General features: G+C 56.5%; 1 protein-coding gene across 3 annotated transcripts in view; it reads left to right on the top strand.

Moving 5' to 3' along the window:
* Positions 1 to 18,810, top strand: part of CBFA2T2 (CBFA2/RUNX1 partner transcriptional co-repressor 2) — a 47,402-nt gene extending 28,592 nt beyond the window's left edge. For all 3 annotated transcript variants that reach the window (XM_065754091.1, XM_065754093.1, XM_065754092.1), the window contains exons 2-11: positions 7,741 to 7,884; positions 10,307 to 10,548; positions 12,087 to 12,176; positions 12,678 to 12,856; positions 13,392 to 13,645; positions 14,214 to 14,299; positions 15,238 to 15,430; positions 16,823 to 16,891; positions 17,040 to 17,230; positions 18,443 to 18,810. In XM_065754091.1, the coding sequence (XP_065610163.1) occupies positions 7,741 to 7,884; positions 10,307 to 10,548; positions 12,087 to 12,176; positions 12,678 to 12,856; positions 13,392 to 13,645; positions 14,214 to 14,299; positions 15,238 to 15,430; positions 16,823 to 16,891; positions 17,040 to 17,230; positions 18,443 to 18,709 (1,715 nt within the window). In that variant the 3' untranslated portion in view covers positions 18,710 to 18,810. The remainder of the gene's footprint in view (positions 1 to 7,740; positions 7,885 to 10,306; positions 10,549 to 12,086; positions 12,177 to 12,677; positions 12,857 to 13,391; positions 13,646 to 14,213; positions 14,300 to 15,237; positions 15,431 to 16,822; positions 16,892 to 17,039; positions 17,231 to 18,442) is intronic.
* Positions 18,811 to 19,959: the final 1,149 nt, after the last annotated feature.

The following is a 19,959-nucleotide window of genomic DNA, read 5'->3' as shown; positions in this document are numbered from 1 at the left end:
TACAGCCAGCCCCTGGAGCACAGCCCCAGCAGTGGCAAAACCCCGTCAGGATGCTTGGGATGCTCATGTCTCTAGACTTGCTTTCTTTTCCCAAGTCAGGGAAGGGAAAGCTCGTTTCCCTCATCTGCTCGCTGGAAGACGCGTTACAAACAGAGAAATCCTTTTAGTTGTGCTCACCCTGCCCTGTGGGCAAGGCATCCCCCTCGTGCTGTAGGCTGGGTGCTCCTGCCTGCAGGTGAGGGCTCAGCAGGACGGCTGCAGGATGGCTGAGCAGGACAGCAACCTCACGCTGTACGCTGAGCAATTCTCCTCAGAGTTGTTTTAAACCGTTCAAAGTCAAATCTCAAACTTCAGGGGTTTCTTCTCCCTAATTAAATTAGCAGACCATATGGTGTTTACTGTGCACGCCTGCAATATGGAAGGAGCTGCCTCCTGGATCACTTTCTTTTTCAGAAGCTGCTGCTTTACCTGATGTCACCGTTCTGAAATGTTCTTTTCAGCAGCAGGTAGGAGGGGTCACTTTGGCCCCTCACCTGGCTCCATAGTGTCACCTTTGAAGCAGAGGGTGAGCTGAGCTGGGACCTTCCCTGCACCTGCAGACCCCTTTGTTCACTCCCCGTGCCTGTGCTGCTCGCGGTGGTGTGCAGGACATAGCTGGGTTTTGTGCATTTTCCCATGCAGGTGACAATTGCTTTGATCTCAGCTTAGCAGTGCGGAGAGCAACTCAAGGTTAGGGGGAGACTGACATGGCTTTAGCAAGGATTACTGCTGTTTATTGAGGCTACCATTGCTGTCTCAGAAATACGTAAAACTGGGAGGTTTTGGAGTTCTGCTCTTGGTTAATGGAGTGGTTGAAAGTGGTTATTTTGCTTTTATCCACATGTGAAATCTGGAGGAGGAAATAAAGACTCAAGGAAGCCAATCACTGATCTGTTGTTGGACCCTTGTGTTTAGGTGAGGAGCGGAGTAGGGTAGGACTCTCAAAACCTACAGGGGGAATGAAGGAATGAAATCTGAGTTTGCTGCCGGTGTTCAGCTGCTGCAGCTCCTTCAGTATGGTTTTGGTAAGCGTTATTCCTGTGTTCCAGTGTGCTTTGCCATGAGCAGTGCTGGATGTTAACCTTTCTGTGCTGCCTCACTGATGGGTCTGTCCTGCAGGGCTCGGTGTTAGCTGGGTTACCCTTCAGCTTCAGCCATGCTCGGTTCATTCTGGGGTACCCGTGCCCCCGAGCAGACCTGTGTGCATCTGCTGGGGGCTGCCACGTTAGCATATCCCTGCAACGTGTGCTCCAAGGGTGCTTCTTTGCTGAAGAGCCTCTCTAAAGATAGCATCTCCAAGTTCTGTGTTGTCAACCGGGGACACTTGATCTAAAAAACAACATTTGATACACAGACAAGGTTTGCACAGTGCCATCTGGATGCTGGGAGCTGAGCTAGGTTGTCTCTGTTCTGCAGAAACTCACTGGAGTGGAAAAAAAAAGTCCATGCAGGCAGATGGATTCCTCAGATCACCTGAGCAGGGTGGTCTGTGCCACTCTGTGTCCCTGGGTGCTGCCATGCTCCTGGAGCTCAGCAGCCACGCTGCTCCCCCTCGTGCAGGGAGAAATGCCAGCAGCAGCCTGGTTGTTTTGAGCCAGTAATATTTTGGTCTACTTTGGATAGATTAAAATAATCTGTTCTCCCACTGCAGGGCAGAGCCTGGCAATGATGGGGGCTCGGCAGAAGCAGCTGTGTGATTGAGGAGCGTGCAGGGCACGTGGATGTCCTTGGCCTTGAGCTCTGCGTGCTCGGAAATCCAGCAGCAGGAGCCCAGGGAGCACCCAGCACAGTTCTGCCCTGTGCTCCGGGCTCGCACAGGTTGCAAAGCACATCTTACTTTCTTGACTTTCTAGTTATCCTCTCAGATGCAAATCTCATTTGCCTAATGGGCTGGTGAGTGTAATTGGAAGGCAGGTGCACTTATACGTGGTGAGAAGTCTCACCTGTGCCCAGGCACAGATGGGGCTCTGCCTGCTGCATCGTTAGAGGACATTTACAGGCACTGTGTCACAGCCTGCCCTGTGACCGAGGAAGGAAGGAGAACAGCAGTTTATTTTAAACTTGGGGATTTGCTTGAGGGTTTTTGCTTGGTGGTTTGTGAGGTGGAGCCGCTCATCCCCAGCGTCCGGTGCTGGTGGCCGTGCTTCTCGTTTAACCAGCAGCACTGCAGTGCATGGAGCCCGGGTTTGCTGCGTGCTGGCTGTTGTCTAGATTGGCTTGTAATGATGGGAACCATGTCACTGAGCAGCAGGGCTAGGGAGAGGGGGGAAGGGGAGAGGGATGCAATCCTAAACCGTGCTTTTGAAACTCCTAACTTAAACCATCCTCCTGTATGCCTTTAACAGTAAGGCTTAAAATCCTTAAGTCGTTTGGTTACTGGGTGACTTTAAGTTTGTGGTGGGTTTGAATCTTATCTTATTTGAAATGAGAATTCTTCCTCCTCTAACTCCTTCCAGCCTGCCTCCCTTTTACCTTCTGTTGGATTTGCTTCCCAGGAGCTCCAAGCTGACCCTGCCATACGTGGGCTGTATGTTTCTGTACATGCCTCTTTGCTCAGGCAGAGGAGAGCAGGGCTGAAAACTCCCCAGCTTATTTGAGAGGTGCATATGGAAAATACAGTTATGGAAAATTGTGCCATTGCAAAGGTGCCATCTGATGTCAGGGATGCTCGGGTAAAACGTGTCTGGTGAGGGGTGTCCCTCCTGATCAGGGCTCCTATTTGCCTCCTGCCCTTCCCTCTCTGTTTCTGGGCCTCCTCAGGAGCACAGACCCCGCAGCCCTGCCCTCTGCGTGCCCTGTGGTGTGGGGCAGGGGCTGCAGGGGGTTCTGGATACCCCTCCTGGTTCAGTATGCTCTTAGGAGTGCAGCTGTGAACTTCCAGCTTTGACACCTGAAGCCCTCTTGGCTGCGAGTGAGGTCTCTGTGGCATGCTGGAGGTTGGAGGGGGTTTCCCTGGCAATTTGCAAGCATGAGCATCAGGCTGGGCACGGGGATTTCCTACACGGACGCAGCACCCCAGGCAGCTTGTGTTGTGCTGACGTGCAGGCCAGCTGCTGCTCTGCTCCGTCCCTTGTGATGGGGACACGTGTCGAGGTCCTTTGACCCCGATGCAGTTCCCATGAAGCAGCACGCCTGCAGGTGCTCGAGGTTAAAGCACATTGTGAAGCGTGGCAGGCCCTGCTCGAGGCTTTCCTGAGGGCACTCCCCATGTGGCTGCTCCTCACGGCGGGCACCGGGCTGTGCTGACCTAGAAACAGCAGCTCTGTCAACATCTGCTGCGTTTCGTGCAGAGCTGGCTGGAAAATCACCTCCTCTCCCACGTCCAAACCAAGAGCTGGGCAACAAAACACCGGGTGGGGGAGAGGAAGGGTTGGCAGCCTGCGAGCTCAGCGCGGACCAGCTGGGCTTCGTTCTGCTGCCAGGGATGGCCAGACCGCTGCGTGGAGGCTGCAGGGCAGAGAGATGCCTGTGGGATGCGCGGGCTGTGAGCACTCGCCATCAGCATCTCATCTCTGCTCTGAAGCCTGCTTAAATCAGTGGATGCGTTTCTATTGAGCATTAGGAGCAGAGAGCAGTAAGAGGATGCCAGTGAAGTGGAGCTCCCTGGGCTGTGCTGGCCTTACCCACGGCTGCTGTGCAGCAGAGGAGGGCACTGAGGTGGAGCTGGGCTGATGTGCTCCATCTGGAGGGTAGGAATGGCTGAGCTGATCATAAAGAGGAGTCTTAAAGCCTCTGTGAAGGTAGGAAACACTTGCAGAAGTTAAAGCTTGCTGCAGTTAGTTTTCTCCCTTCTGGGTCGGCGTTTGCAGGTATGGAAAAGTCGCACCTTTACCTGCTCTGCTGCAGGAAGGAAAAAGGATTCTATGTAACATACAGGCTTTTCCATAACACTTGTATTTTTATTTTGCTTTAAACCTCAGCAGATCCTAACTTTGGTTTAAAACCACCCTGTGGTCCACTGGGAGAGCCCTGCTTTTCCTGGGCTGTGCACTCAGTGCTGCTCTCACCCTGTCCCATGGGCTGGTGCTTTTCTGGGGGGGACCGATGCCGGATAAGTTCTGCACGCAGACCTGCACACCCCACACAGAGGCGTCTGGGGGTGTTTCAGACTGCGGATCAGATGGGTGGGGGAGGAGTGGCGGGGAACCGCTGCGGAGCTCAGCAGCTGGCGTGCAGGATGGGAGCACTGGGGGCATCGCAGAAAGCACGGAGGGCCAGGCGGGTGGCGGTCTGACAGGAATCAATCCTTAGTGCGTTTCCCTTGTTAACTGCTTTCTGGGCTGCTTGCGGATGATAACGTGCTTTGCTCTTTCAAGTTCCCCTGTCTGAGCGCGGCGCCGAGTTGCGATTTCAAAGCGAAGCAGCTGTGTGTGGGAGAGGAGGAGATGGCACAGGAGATGCACGCGGTTATTTTTGCTGCACCAAGTGGTGGTCCCGGGCTCGGCAGCTCTGCACGAGCCCTCCCAGCACAGCCAGCAGCACGGGCTAAGAGCTGACTCCAGAGCTCTCTTTCCCCCCTAAGGAGGATTCAGTGCCCCAGCCCCGCGCTTCCTTGGGCTGCTGCATCCTTCCTCGGTTTAGCTGTGAGCAGTAGGAGCTGCTGGGAGCGTTGTGCTGCGTGCAGGTTGCGCTGTGTGCAGCCCCGGGGGATGCAGAGGGGCTCTGCAGACGGCTCAGCGCGAGGGAACGGCGACCTCGGAGGGGAGGGAAGATGTTAATAAAATTTAAATGTAATTCTTCCCGTTTCTCGGTGCCTAAATGTGAAAAATATTAGCGTGGTGGAGACTGGAAACAGATGGTGAGCAGTTGGAGCAGATAAGCATGTTATTCAAAATAAACATTCGGCGGAGCTGGGAGGTGGCGAGCCATATTTCACTTCACCCTATTTACACGAGCAGGTCAGGTTACATGGGTGCTGCCTCACTTTGCATGCAAATTGCCCACCAGAGCTGCAGAGCCAGCTGCAGCACGCTGGGAGCACGCTGCTTGGGCTGGGAGCCCTGCGGCCTTTTCTCTAGGGCAATGCATGGGGCTGTGGGCGCAGGGTCCTGCCTGTCCGTGGCACCGAGGTCCTTTGCTTTGCTCTTTCAGGTGCTCTCCTTTGGCACCTGGGCAGGCTTTGCTTTATCCTTGAAGCTGTGTTGCTGGGGAGGCTTTGCTGGGCTGAGCTGCGGGTGCTCTGTGGTTGTGTTACACGTGAGGTGCTAAGGGCAGAGGAAGGAGCAGTGCCCCTGCAGCATGGCATCCTGGTGGGGTGGAGTGCCTGAGCCCGGCAGCCAGGGCTGCGGCGGAGCGGCTGGGCTCTGTGCAGCTGTCATCAGCTCTGCTGCAGCAGGTTCATCCTGAGCTCCGGCCGAAGGCATCCCACAGCTGCACCAGCACCACCTGGGGCTGCCCCCATCCCTGCTGTGTGTGCTCAGCCACCGGCTGGGGTCTGCTTCCCATCAAGGAGCAGGAAAGGCTTTGCAGTCTGCAGCTGACAGCAGGGCTTAACAGCCTACAGATACTGCCCGTGCTGGTGCGTAGGGTTGGCGGTGTGGCCTTAAGTTGTGCACGTATAAATATGATCACAGAAATGCGTACGGAGCATCCACGTGCTGTGTGCTGTATCAGTGCTGCTGCTCTTTCCCTGTGCCCTTTGCTGTCTGTGGGCTGGTGGCTCAGCACCTCACCCACATTGGGGCTTTGACGCTGCATTGATCTGCACGGCAAAATGCAGTGGGGCAGTGGCTGCCCCAGGATGCGTGGATGGGGAGGCACTGCTCCGTCCTCGCCTTGCAGTGCTTTTCTTTTCACTACTTTGTTCTCTGATGACCAAAGTTGTTTCAGTGCTAATGTCAGTTCTGGGGCGTTGGAGATGCTCCCTGACTTGTGGCTCTTTTTGCTAGTGCCTTTTCTCAACCTCAGGGAGCAGGGAGAGGTAACTGAAGCAGCTTCTTTATACAGTTTACAGCACAAGCAGATGTGAGCCATTCTTCAGAGGTTACCTATCCTGGCAGCACTGTCTTTGCACTAAGCACAGCAGTCGGAGGGCTGCTGTAAGGGAAATCACTGTGTGGTCTGTCCAAGCTGGGACGGGAGCAGCATCGCCGTGCTCAGGTTTCTCTGTGCTCCTGGTGAATCATCCTCTGGTGTGACATCCCAGCATGAGAAAGAGCCCTCCCATGGGACCACGGTGCTGCAGCCCCTCCGTGGTTCGCATTCACTGCTCGTGGGTGCAGAGTCACTGTGTCACCACCAGGCTGGGTTGGTTGGCAGCACAGTGTTGTGCTGTAAACGCGCTCTGTCCTCATCCTGCGGGCACTGCTGGAAAAGCAGACCCGGTGTTTGTAAGCATTTCAAGGAGAGCTGTGTGGGAGCACCCGGGCTGGAACAAGCCTTGCTTATGGAAAGCCTGCCAGTGTCCCGGGGCAGGCAGGTGTCCTGTGCAGGGAGTTTGGCCATCGGCAAGAATGGCCCTTGGAGCATCGTGACCCAGGGAGCTGCTGTGGTGTTCAGCTCTCAGCCACAGTTTCAGCTGTGCTGGGACCTGCAGCATCTTCTGTGCCTCTGGAGGCAGCAGTGCAGTGTTGCTGTTGGTGAGCTGGTAAACATTCCTAAATAGCGAGATGTGTGCGAGGAGGAAGAGGAGGAGGAGGGGAAGGCAGCGTCTCCATGGGACAAATGCTCTGTATTTCAGCCCTGGTCAGCCAGGGGCTGGCTCACATCCTCCTGCACAGCCTGTTTGGCAGGCACGGTTCTCATGAAATGGATGTGGTTAGACTGAAAGTGAGTTTCAGAAGAATGGGTTTGGTCCGGGTTTTAGAGGCCCCAGGCCTTTAGTGGAAAGCTTTATGCTCATCAGCCCTGCCTGCTCCTTGCTGTCTGTTGGAGCACACCTGCAGGTGAGGTGCTGACTCCTCCGGACTGGGTTTTCATAGAGATGGAGAATGGTTTGAGTTAAAAGGGATCTTTAAATTGAATCCCATCGCTCTGTGATGAACAGACATCCGCAGCTCCATCTGCTGCTCAGAGCCCGGCCCAGCCTTGGTGTCACCAGAGATGGGGCACCCAGTCCCAGTGCCTCACCACCCTCGTTGTGAGTAACTCCTTCCTCACTGGGTAGCACAGTGCTAGCTGGTTTTGTTCTGGGGAATCAGAGCTGTGAGGCTCTTTTATCCCCTCTGCAGATGAACCAGGTTAGCCCTGCTTTCTTTGCTGGTGCTTCCACGCTGTGTGCAGTGTGCCCTAGGAGTGCTTTAGGAGAACAGATGAAAACCAATAAGGATTGGTAGCAATACTCAGTTTCTCTCCATGCTGAAGTTGTGGATGCACACAGTGGAAGAGGGGAAGGAGAGGAATCAAAGTGGGCTGGTGGCCACATTCTGGTGTCCAGAGCGTGAGGCTGGGGGCTGAGGACAGGGGGCAGGTGGGTACTGGGGCTGTGCACCAAGCAGCCCCTGTGTGTGTGGCAGTGCTGCTCCTGCAGCAGCAGGCCGTGAGTGGTGTGAAAGAGCAGCCAGGTGTGTGTGAACAGTGTTTATTAGTGTGATTTTAGCATTGTTATTTTATTATGGTTAAAAACAACAGTGGCTTGCTGTGGCTTTGGTATCTCCCCACAGTTTTCATGGAGCTAAAGGCCTCATAGTTCTGCTTCTCCTGCCCAGCAGGTAGGTCCCCACTGAGGACTGTTGGTAACGTGTCCACGTTCTCTTTGTGCAGTTGCTGCTGAGAAGAGGGTGCCAGTGATGCCCGGCTCGCCTGTGGAAGTGAAGATACAGAGCAGGTCCTCTCCTCCCAACATGCCCCCGCTGCCTCCTGTCAACCCCGGCGGCCCCCGGCCTGTCTCCTTCACCCCGACTGCACGTAAGCCCACAGTAAATCACTTTGCCATGGGACTGATCCAGTGAGGAGGAGCTCTGCTTGTGCCAGTGTCTGGCAGGGCTCCCTGTTTGCCAGGCTGCCAGGCAGCACAGTGAGCACTGTGAGCTGGGGTTTTCCTGCTGCTTTGCTGCTTATGTAGGACATGCCATGGGGTCTGCAGTGTCCCCCTGCCCGCTCCTGCTTGTCCCAGTGCTGTCACAGTCTCTTCAAGTCCCTCTCTGTGCAGGTGCAGACGTGATGTCTGCAATAACGTCCTTAAGAAACGGAGGGCTTTTATCAGGTTGGCTTCAAAGCAGCCAGGAGCCGTGCTTTGTGCTGTATCAGGCAGAGTTAATTCCTGCTCTGCTGTATCTCGCTTTGCAGGCAGCATTTCTGCAGCTGAGATTAGAAAGTTTTCCTCTTTTTAATTTCACAGCCTCAGAAATCCCTTGCTGTCTGTCCAAGCTCTCTGTTCTCCATCTTTGCTCCGTAACCTCTCCCATTAAGCTGCAGGGTGCTGCTCGGAGGCAGCTCCCCGGGTCTGGGGGCTGTTCAGCCCCACCTCACAGGAAGAACACAGGCTTTTGCTTTTTCCATTTAGACAACATTTAAGCCATCATCTTATAGTCTCATCACCTAAATATGTTATTCTGGAGCACAGCTGTTTTACTTCACTGTCAGGCATGGCATTGCCTCACCCCACTCGTGGCACGGGGGTGTTTTGTTCTCCCCTCACCCTCATTCCCGTGCTGAGGTCCCCTGGCTGGGTGTGTTTGCTGTGCTATGCACAGCAGTGTCTGGGACACCTCTGTTTTATCCTGTCAGGGGATTTCACAGCTTTACAGATCAGCCTCTTTCAGGACACAGGCTAATGCACTGAGTGATGCTGGCAGCAGAGCTAATCACTGGGTCACCCCACCAGACACGCTTTGTGCACGGAGGGTTTTTTTAATGGCTCTCCTTTTGCTAAGGCAGGAAAAGACTGTGAGCAAAGTGATAGAAATTAATTCCTGCAGCAAGGCTGTGTGGCACACTGTTAACGTCCACGTTGCCTGAATCTGCAGGCTGCAGATGATTTCTCTGCCTCTGCTCAGCAGAGTGAGCACAGTGAGCTGTGATGAGGTTCATTTGTGCTTTCACTTCTCGGCTGTGCCCGGGGCAGTGGTCAGAGCCACCCTGTGTGTGCCCTGCACAGGGCTGGAGAGACAAGGATAGCCTTCATTTGATCCCTAATGCACGGTTTAGTGGTGGCTTGTCTCATGTACCCCTAACACACAAACAGCTGTGATGTCTTTTCCAATTCCTGCTCACCCTGTGCTCCCCTGCAGCCCCCGCTCCTTCCTGCCCGCCCGCAGCAACCTGCACTCCCCTTCTTCCCTTGGTAAGAGGAAGAGAACCAGGGAACGGGGCACAGCTCCTTGGCTGCAGTCTCAGGAGAGCTCGAGGCTGTGCAGCACTGCTCTGCTTGGGAGCAGCTCCTCTGGGGTGGCTTTACTCCCCTTTATTACACATTCACTACAGAACAAATGCTTGCTGTGTTGGTTGTTGCCATTCAGGTGAGCTCAGCGTTTGCTGCTGTGGCAGGTACTGCCGATCCCTCCAGGACATCTCTGTTCCTTCCCTGGCCTGAGAAGGCTCGTTTTGCCTTCACAGCTCTGTCCTCAGTCTTTAGTTTTATTTCATCATTTCTCTGTGCACAAAGGAACATGTCTTTGTGTGCCCCTTTCGCCCTGGTTGTTCTCTTCAGCCTTATCTTTCCTTTGGATCTCAACTGACTGTGCTTCCTCTTTCCGTGCTCGCCCCACAGCTCCAGGTGTGTGGATCCTGCCCTCCTCGCCGTGTCCCCGCGTGCTTTAACTCCTGCAGTGCCCACGTGCTTTTCTGAGAAGCCCTCCCCAGCGTGGTTCTTGGGAAGACCCAAGGAGCGATCCTGGGAAGTGCAGTGGCAGTGTGGGCAGCTTTGTCAGGCTGCGTTCCTTTGAGGCCAGCGTATGACTCTGTTCCTGTGGCAGCTGTGCTGGGGGGGGCTCTGGGGGCTTCTCCCCCCCTGCCCCATGTGCTGGCTGGTACTGGAAGGCCGCAGTGATGTCTCCCTGGGGTTTTCTCTTCTCCAGGCCAGCAGCCCCAGCTCCCTCAGCCCATAGGAGAGGTGCACCATTCAGCTCTGGGCTTTTAAGGCTGATGCAGTGCATCAGCTGCAGCTGTATTTACCGTGGTAAATACATGCTGGGTTTATCTGGAGTTTGGCCCCCCATGCACAGCTGCTCTCACCATTTCCCAGACATGACTTCAGATTGCACAACAGCACTGAGGGGATGTCAACAACTTATCCCCATCTCTTGCGGACTTCCCGAGCTGCAGGCAGGACGCAGCCCTCGGGGCCCTGCCCATCTCATGCCGTAACACTTTTGTCTCCGCTCTGCAGTGCCCAATGGGATGAACCATTCCCCTCCGACTCTCAATGGGGCACCATCCCCACCCCAGCGCTTTGGCAACGGCCCTGCCTCCTCCTCCTCTTCCTCGCTGACCAACCAGCAGCTCCCGGCCACGTGCGGTGTGCGGCAGCTCAGCAAGCTGAAACGTTTCCTCACCACCCTGCAGCAGTTCGGCAACGACATCTCCCCGGAGATCGGGGAGAAGGTGCGGACCCTCGTCCTGGCCCTGGTGGTAAGCTGTGCCCTGGGAAGCACAGGGGACATTTCTTTTTGCAGAAGCGCTGTAGCGTTGGCTCCCAGCACGTGCCTGCATTGCTCAGTACCGTGGCCCTGTGTCCTCGCAGGCAGGGCTGTTGGCTGAGCACAGCTGTGTTGTTTGTGCTTTCTGGTCGACTCACTGGCTTCCCTGCACGAGCACCTCTGCAGGTGCAGACTGGTGGCTCTGGGTGCTGTTTTCTAAGGGGAGCTGCTGGGCCTTGCGTGCAGGGCCACCATCCTTCAGGCACAACTTGCTGGGGGCAGAGAGAGTGGTGCTGAGCAGTGGGGTTTGTGAGAATGCTGTGCAGGGCTGCAGTCTGCGTGTGCTTGTTTTCAAAAGAAGTCCAGTTCAGAGACTCGAGTACACAGAGGATGTCTCGCTGCTTTAAGCAGCTCGTTTGTGACACGCAGCACTGAGCACGGGGTGCATTTTGGGGGCTTTTCCCTCCTGTGTACTGTAGCACAGCCCTGCGGAGGCCTGGGGAAGATACAAAGCCTGACACTGCAGCAGGAGGCCTCGGTGCTGTGCCTGCATCTGCAAGAGGTGGATGGCTGTGCAAACTGTCACTGAGCCGCGTTCGTTTTTACAGCAGTCTGAGCACAGCAGCAGGAGAGGGCTTGGGAAATGTTTGCTCCTTCTGTCCTTGGGCTTGCAAGAGCTGGGCTTGCTGCTGGTGGTGCACACGTGGCCTGCTGCCCCTGTGCGTCTAAGGAGAGCTGGAAACTTCCTTCAGACAAGAAATGAAGGGGGCTTGCAAGTTTGGATCCTGTACCTACAGTGGTACAAGCTGACTGGTAGGAACACTGCCCAGCTGAGGGCCTGGAGCTCAGCCCTGTGCCAGCTGCTGCCTGCTGCACGGCTCTGGGCTGATCTCTGCTTCTTGGCAGCCCCGCTCACAGGCTGAGCACGCAGCAGATGCAGTTGGGCCACGGGCAGCCTGGAGTACTGCTGCTCTGCAGGTTGGTGTGGGCAGAGCAGACACAGATCTGTTCGCAGCCTCGGGTTGTGTCTGTTTCCACGGCCGTGAGGTGGCACGTTAGCTCACCCACTGGTGAAGGACGTCACAGTCTGTTCCTCTGCTCACGTTCTTCCCCCTTACAGCAGTTCTTGCTGCAGGGATGAGCTTTGTGTGTGCAGCTTGTCCCGGCCTAGCAGCCCTGGGCACAGCCAGGGACACCAGTGTGGGAGCAGCAGGCGGATGGGTTGGGTGAGCTGAGCAGAAAGGAGGGAGGGAGCAGCTGGAGCTGCTGCCCACCCCCGGCTTGGCCTGGGCCTGGGCTGGGCTGCAGGAGGTGCCAGCTGTGCCCGCAGCCCCCCATGCCCGGTGCAGTCGTTCTGCTCCGTTGGCCTGGTTCTGTTTGGCTGCGTGAGGCAGGATCTGATGCGAGCGCTGTCAGTGCCGAGTCGTGGCAGATGCGGCCTCCCTTTCAGTTCTGCCCGTTTTTGAGCCGTTTTCCAGTGTTCTAAAAATAAGAACAAATGGTCATTTCACTTCTTAATTCCTTTCTCAGAACTCGACAGTGACGATCGAGGAATTTCACTGCAAGCTGCAAGAGGCGACCAACTTCCCCCTGCGGCCGTTTGTGATCCCCTTCCTGAAGGTGACAGGAGCTGGGGGGCTGGCAGTGCATGCAGGGTGTGCTGCTTGGCAGCCCGGCCCTGCTGGGGAAGCTCTCGTTACAAACACCAGAGCTGTTCTGTCCAAGGCAGACTGCGCAGACCGTGGCCGTTGCCAATGTGCTGCTGGCTCACGGAAAGCTGACATTATAATGAGAGCCACAGACGTCTGCTTGTGTGATAGGGGAAATGAGACAAGCCAATCTCTGTTCTGCAGTTGGGATCTAGAGTGCTTGAGGCGTTGGCTTATAGAGTGTGTGTGGGGCAGCCAGATGCTGGAAGCACTGAGCACTTTTGTGTGTACCAGCCCCAGGCCACGCTCAGCCCCTGCCCAGAACAGGTAGGTCTGCCCAGGGCGGATGTGACAAGGTGGAGAGTGCTGAGTGTGGCCCCAGGCTCCAGCTCTTACTGCTCTGGGGGATTACATGCTCTGAACCTGCTCGTGCCTGTGCAGGCTGTGAAGCAGAGCTGTGTGTGTTTTCCAGGCCAACCTCCCTCTGCTCCAGAGAGAGCTGCTGCACTGTGCCCGAGCTGCCAAGCAGACACCGTCCCAGTACCTGGCACAGCACGAGCACATCCTTCTCAACACCACCTCCTCCCCCAGCGACTCCTCAGAGCTGCTCATCGAGGTCAATGGGAACGGCAAGAGGCACAGCCCCGACAGGTGAGAGGAGCCGTTGCAGCTCCATTTGTTCCCCAGGTCATGTTTTTGGACAGCAAAACTTCTAACAGTGTCCAGGGCCAAACATGGGATCTTAGCACTCCTTACAGCTGCTGATGACTGCTAATTTTGCTGCAGTTCCTCTCCGTGTGCTCCAAGGCAGACCCTGCTCGCAGGGACTCGTTTGGGAGCAGGGCACTGAAGTGCCTGAGCTGGGAAGGTTTTTGTTTTCTCTGCCTTTATTTAAAAGTCGTTACGTAATTATGTGGAGCACACTTCAAATGTACAGAAGCTGTGAAATCTTAATTTGGTCGTGCTGGGAGAGATGAATCACAGCACTTGGGCATTTTGAACCGCTTTTAGCAAGGTCGCTCCGTGCATTTGTTCACAAAGTCGATCCCTTCAGTTTCCTTCTCCTGCCCACCCCCCGCCCCGGTAAAATCGGTAAAATCATCGCCGCCCAAATTCTGCTTCAGTTTCTCCATCTCCCCCTTCCCGCGGCGCTAAGGAAGCCCTGTGTCCGTCGGTGTGGTTACAGGAGGGATGACAACAGCTTCGAGAGGGAACCGCTGCCGCCGGAGCCGCCGGCCAAGCGCGTGTGCACCATCAGCCCCGCGCCCCGGCACAGCCCCGCGCTCAGCGTCCCCCTGCTGACCCCCGGCGGGCAGTTCCACCCCACCCCACCGCCCCTCCAGCACTACACCCTGGAAGACATCGCCACCTCCCACCTGTACCGAGAGCCCGGGAAGATGCTGGAGCACAGGGAGATCCGGGACAGGCACGGCGCTCTCGGTGAGCAGCTCCGGAGGGTTTGGGGTTGTGATTCTGGGTGCGTCCCCGCGAAGAAGGTGAGAGTTTTTGCTGAGAACAAGTTAAATAGCAGGAAGATGGAGAGGGAGGCAGAGCTGCCGCGTCCCTGTGTGTGTGTCAGGTGGCCAGGAGCAGGACCTGGTGGCGGTGCTGACTGTGGCAGAGGTGAAGGCTGTGGAAGTAAATAGGAATTAACTTTTCAGACGTCCTTAGTTCAGTCACCTCTGTGGTGTGTGGGGAGGGCAGTGTGTGACTCTCCACTTCCTGGTGCTGCTAGGGCTGAGTGGAGCTCGGAGCCCCCGTGGCTTTACACACAGGGAGCTGCCCTCTGAGCAAGGCAGGTCCTGACCTGCGAGGAGACCTGAGCACTTGGAGGCTGTGACGTGAGCACGGAGCAGAGCACCCTGTGCAGCTAACCACGCCTTGGAGCTGTGCTTTCAAATGACAGCTGTACGCAGTTAGAAACACTGCTGTGTTATTGCCTGTGGGCCGTGTTCCTCGTGCAGCACTTGCTGCATCTCATCGCCCCTCCGGCTGTGGTTTGTTGCAGGTCTGAATGGAGGTTACCAGGACGAGCTGGTGGACCACCGCCTGACAGAGAGGGAGTGGGCTGACGAGTGGAAGCACCTCGATCATGTAAGGAGGTGGGAGGTGTGGGAAGCTCTGTGGGACACAGCAACCCCTGCTCACCTGCTCCACTCAGTGCTTTTCTCCTGGTTGATATGACACCTTATCCCGGCTTTCCAAGCAATGGGACAGGCTGCCACGAGTAGGTTGACAGGGGGTAGGGCAGACAGGAGCAGGAGCAGTTCGCTGGTGTTTTTCCTCTGCCCATGCTCAGTGGAAACCAAAACCAGTTTGGAAGAAGTGTCTGGAGCTGGAGAGCTGCTCCTGCTGGCTGTCAGAACAGCCTGAACAGGTCGGAGCAACCTGCACTGGTCCCCCAGCAGCTGCTCAGGCCAGTGCTGTGCCAGCAGGCATGCACACATCTTGTGTGCAGCACGGGTATGAAGCTTACAGATTAAAAAATGGCACTGGGGTTGGTTGAAGGCTTTTTCTCCTGGGTTGGCAGCCTGTATGGGGCTCAGCTGGGTGTGGACAGACTTGGTACTTGAGCCTGTTTTTCTGTGCTGAGCAAGGCTGCTGATCCAAGCACTTCTCTGGAGCGCTTCCCCTAAAGAGATGGGATTGAAATTCAGCTTTGATCAGAAACGCAGAGGGGCCCTATGCATGCTTATGCCCTAAAGCTGATGCTTCATGTGGGCGGCTGTGGAGCAGAAGGCCTCATAGGTGAACATTTTAAGTTGGGATGTGCCTATGGAGCGATGGTACCAGGACCAATTCCTCTAGGCTGGAGAGAGAGATGTCATAAAATAATCATAAAAGCACATCCCCAACTCCTGCGTCTGTCTCAGTACCGTTGAGGTCCCACGCTCAGATCCTTTGGCTGTGAAGTAGCGGTGGCTTTCCCTTATTGGGACAGCCCCTGGGGCAACCCCCCCCCCCCGTGGGAAGCTCAGGAGCCAAGCTGGCCTCGCGAGCAGAGGCACAGCTGACAGCCTCCCTCCTTGCAGGCGCTGAACTGCATCATGGAGATGGTGGAGAAGACGCGGCGCTCCATGGCCGTGCTGCGGCGCTGCCAGGAGGCCGACCGCGAGGAGCTCCACTACTGGAAGAGGAGGTGCAGCGAGGCCGAGCCGCGCAAGGCCGGGGCAGAGCTGGGCACGGCACGGCACAGCCCCAGCAGCTCCGACTCCATGGGCAGCGGTGAGCGGCCTGGATGCTGCGTGATGAGAAGTGCTCTGTGTCGAAATGGGTCTTTGAAACGTGGGCGTCCGGTGTATAGCGGAGCTCCTGTAGCCCCCAGCCCAGGGCCGGACACCTCCAGGGATGGGGCTCCCACAGCTCTCTGGGCAGCACTTCCAGTGCCTCACTGCCCTCATCGTGAGCCACGTCTTCCTTACATCCAATCTAAACCTGCCCTCATTTGCTGTCAAACCATTGCCCCTTAGTGCTGATACTCCAGGGCTTGATAAATGTCTTTCTTCATTTCTAAGCCCCTTTTATGTGTGGAAAGTCAAGCTTTCTCCATTCTGGACAGGCCCTTCACTGGCGTGTCATTCATGCCCGCACTGGGCAGTGGTTTCTTCTTCCAGCAGTGACTGACTGCTGACCCTGAAACTCTTCAGGCTGATAATGAGTGCTTAAATAGAACATATTGGAAAGATGAGCTTGACTTCACTTAATGAAGTGATGGGGAGGAAGCTGTTAGTCGCTTTGGAGGATGATCTGTCTGTCGTGGCAGTTCTGAGCAGCGCCTTCCAGGTGGAAAGCCGTCCTCACCTTCCCCAGTTTGAGAGCACATAGCTCTCACTGAAACCCAGGTCATTTCTGACCTTGAAAAGTTAAAGGCATGCCATCTTAAAGCTCAGAGTCCCAGTTTGACCAACATGATGGAGCTGTGTCCCTGCTCATCACAGGGACGGACCCGCTGACCTTTAAAGGTCCCCTCCAACTCAAATGGATTTATGATTCTGTGATAAATGTTTATCTTGTGTGGATTAATACACAGAGTGAATCCTGCATGCCCGAATTGGGCTGGGTCAGGTGTAGCCATTTTTGGACAGGTTTTGGTAGTTCTCGGACAGCAGGAATGAGCATTGCCTGTGGAACATCAGCACGTACCCACACAGCAGGAACGGAAAAGCAACCTGTCATTGAGCATTTGTGATTTGCAGCCTTAAATCCAAATGTACCCCTGGGGCTTTGCCTCAGCTTGATGCCAGTTGTAGCACAGATTCAGTGCATGAGCAGCAGTTGGGATGGAGCGTGTTGAAACCAGGGTGGGAGAACAAACTAAGGACAAAGGTCCTTCTGCTGTAGCTCAGCCGTTGTCCTCCTGTGGGAATCCCACGCAGATTTGAATTCCAGAGCTGAAGGGATCAGTGGCTTTTAAAGTTGCACCCAGAGAGGGTGGGTGAGGTTTCAAAGCAGTAAAAAAAGGGACAGGGATGGAAGACCTCGAAGGTTCTGTAGTGTGGGTGCCCCATGGATGTGTGTTGCTGTCGGAGCGTCCGACGAACGGCCCCGGCTGGAGGGACCCTCTGCTGGGAGCTGTGCCCAGCTATAACCCTCCCTGCCTCGCTCTTCTTCCAACAGATTCACTGCGGGAGTTCAGCAGCAGGTCAGGGACGGGCTACGTCACCGAGGAGATATGGAAGAAAGCAGGTGAGGCGGGAGCTGCAGCATGCTGGCTGCAGGACAGCCCCAGGCTGCACGCTGCTGCCTGGCCGTGGCGCGGGCTCTGCTCCCCATCCCTGCATCCCGCGTGGCTGCAGAGCCCGGGCGGGCTGGTGAGGCTGTGCTTTCCTTCCAGAAGAAGCCGTGAACGAGGTGAAGCGCCAGGCCATGTCGGAGGTGCAGAAGGCCGTGGCAGAGGCGGAGCAGAAGGCGTTCGAGATGATCGCCTCCGAGAGGGCGCGCATGGAGCAGACCATCGCCGACGCCAAGCGCCAGGCCACCGAGGATGCTTTCCTGGTCATCAACGAGCAGGAGGAGTCCACAGAGGTAAAGGCACTGGGCAGGCCCATGAATGGCAAGCCCTGCAGTGCCTGGGTGTCCCCTGCCTTGCGTTCTTCTTTTGTAACGGCTCTGTGTGCTGCCAGAGGGGCGTGGGGAAGCTGTGGGGATTTCTGCAGAGAGAAAAGGGTTTTGCTGGAGAATCTGCTGCTGTGGAGCACTGATGTGTGCAGATAAGGAGGTGCTGTGCATGCGCTTTATGGCCCCATTGGGTCTGGGGGAAACGTGCTGTTCCTGTACTGCAGAGTCTGGGGGCATCCAGTGGGTATGGCAGCTCAGAAAGGAGCGGGTGCCTCCTGGTTTGTCCCAGCAGCGCGTGGGGAGTGAGCGCCAGAGAAGTGCTCTGAGCCCTCAGCCATTAGGTACCACTGCTGCCCTTCGGCTGGGAACACGTTCCTTTTGGTTCTGGAGGTCTCAGTGGGGCTGAGTAGGAACTGCTCTGCGATGTCACAGCCACGTGTGGCTGCCTCGGAGCTGTCGTTTCCCTGCACAAATGCTTTGGGCTTTGCCTGGTGCTGCTCAGCAGAACGGCGAAGGGAGCGGGCAGTTGTGTGGCAGCAGAGCGGTCCTGTGCTGATCCCGAGGGAGCTCTGATCCCCACACGTGGCAGCAGCCACGTGGACACGGGGCGTAGTTGCAGACGTGTGCGCTCTGATACTTCTCCATGAGATCAGTGAAGGATGAACCAACACAGCAGTGGGTAAACAGGCTGTGGGAGCGGGTGGGACTGCTCAGGGAGGAATGAGGTGAGCAGTGGTTTTCTGTAGGGGAATCCTGGGGGAGTATCCCCTCCTCTGCCTGCATCCCTTGCCCTGTGCTGCTGCAGGGAGTGCTGAGAGCAGAGGGGCCTTGGGGAGCTGATGCCATCCCCGATTGACCCTCAGGCACTGAGGGCTCTTCTCTGTGGGTGGGTGTTCACCCAGCTGCAGCCTGGCTGCTGCCCCCTGCCCTGAAGCGGCCGCAGATCCGCACTGGGATCCACACAGTGATCTGGGAACTGGGAGTTGAGAGCAGGACAGGGGAAATGGGAAGACCAGACAGCAGCAGCTGCAGCGTGCGTGCGTCAGTCCTTGCGTGCTGCTTCCTGTGGGAGGGCAGGACCCGATTTGGGGTGAGCACTGCCCTGCGGTGCCGCTGGGGCAGCAGCTGTGCTCTGCTGCTCCGGCCGCGTTTCAGCGCGCTGTGTCCGCTCCCTTTCAGAGCTGCTGGAACTGCGGTCGCAAGGCCAGCGAGACGTGCAGCGGCTGCAACATCGCGCGCTACTGCGGCTCCTTCTGCCAGCACAAGGACTGGGAGCGGCACCACCGCATCTGCGGGCAGAGCCTGCACGGCCACGGCAAAGGGCTGAACCGCGCGGCCAAGGCCACGGACGGCGCGCCCAGCCCCGGCCTGGAGAAGAGCTCGGCCGCCACCTCCCGCTCCTCCACGCCCGCGTCCGTGACAGCGATAGACACGAGCGGGCTCTAATGGGGAAGCCCGGCTTCGGCTCATTGTCCTGGTGGTTGTTTGGTTTGGTTTTTCGAGTCAGGAAATAAAACCCACGGGAACTCGAGGCAGTTGACACGTGGTCGGACGGAGCCGCCGCTCCTGCCTGGCTCTGAGCACACGGAGCCCACGCAGCCGCTGCGGGAGCGGCACTGAGCGCGGTGCTGAGCGGAGCTCCGTACTGCGGCTCACACACTGCCAGCTGCTGCCCTGCGCTGTGTGGAGCGCTCAGTGTCCAGCCCCCGGAGCACGGAGTGCATCTGTCTGTTGTTACCCTGCACCCTGCTGGCTGCGTGCTGCTCTGTCTGACACAGATGCTCTCCCAGCAGCACTGTTGGGTCTGACGTTGGACCTCTGGATGCCCGCAGACCAAACGTGGATCCCTCGTGGGCAGTCATAGCCCTTTCCACCCGGGGCTGCTCTCCCCACGGCCCAACCCAACACCGTGGGGTGCAGGACCCACAGCTCCAGCACCGCTGTGCCACCGTGGGGAGAACTGAGCATACCCGTGCTGAGCTGTGCCCGGCCTGCAGGGAGGGCTGCTGCAGGAGCTGCTCCGTGGCCGCAGGGTGTTCTGGTGCCAACACAGCTCAGGGGTCCCGCGGTGCCAGGGCCGGGAGCTGCACGTCCGTCGTCTTCCGTCATCCTCGTGCAACTTCGGTGGCTGCGTATTAAAATCAACCCCAGTATAAATGAGTACGATACTAACAGTCATGATTAGAATTGTTGTTATTATTTTTTAATGTGCAACGATAAATGTGAACCTGGGACACGGGCAGAGTGAGGCGTTTCAGTTTTCTGTTTCCCCCTTTTTTTTTTTTTGTTTTGTTTCTTTTTGAGGTTTAATTCTGGAATAGGACTTCGTTACTTCATTCCTAACTTATTTAATGTACTGTATAAAGGAACCCAAACTGTTACAGATGTATTTAGTTTGTTCTACCCAAAAGTAGTCAATAAAAAGACTCCGTTCATCGCACAGTGCCTTCCCCAGCTGCTGGGGGGGACAAAACCCATGGCCAGGGGCAGCTCAGGTGCTGTGGCCGTGTGGGGCTGGAGGACAGTGTGCTGCTGTGGGCTGGGAAGTGCTGGTGCTGCCCTGGTTGCTGCTGGCTGCACCCCAGCACCGCTCAGCAGCTGTGACCCCCAGCATCCTGCCCTCCCTGGCATCCCCCACCCTGAGCCATGCAGCAGGCTGCGTGCCGCTGCTGCTCCCCTGCTAAGGAAGTCCTGCC

This window comes from Cyrtonyx montezumae, unplaced genomic scaffold (assembly GCF_038088225.1).
Source record: "Cyrtonyx montezumae isolate F1298 unplaced genomic scaffold, pur_monq_1.0 scaffold_9, whole genome shotgun sequence".
Lineage (NCBI taxonomy): Eukaryota > Metazoa > Chordata > Aves > Galliformes > Odontophoridae > Cyrtonyx > Cyrtonyx montezumae.
This window is presented reverse-complemented; position numbering and strand designations above follow the sequence as displayed.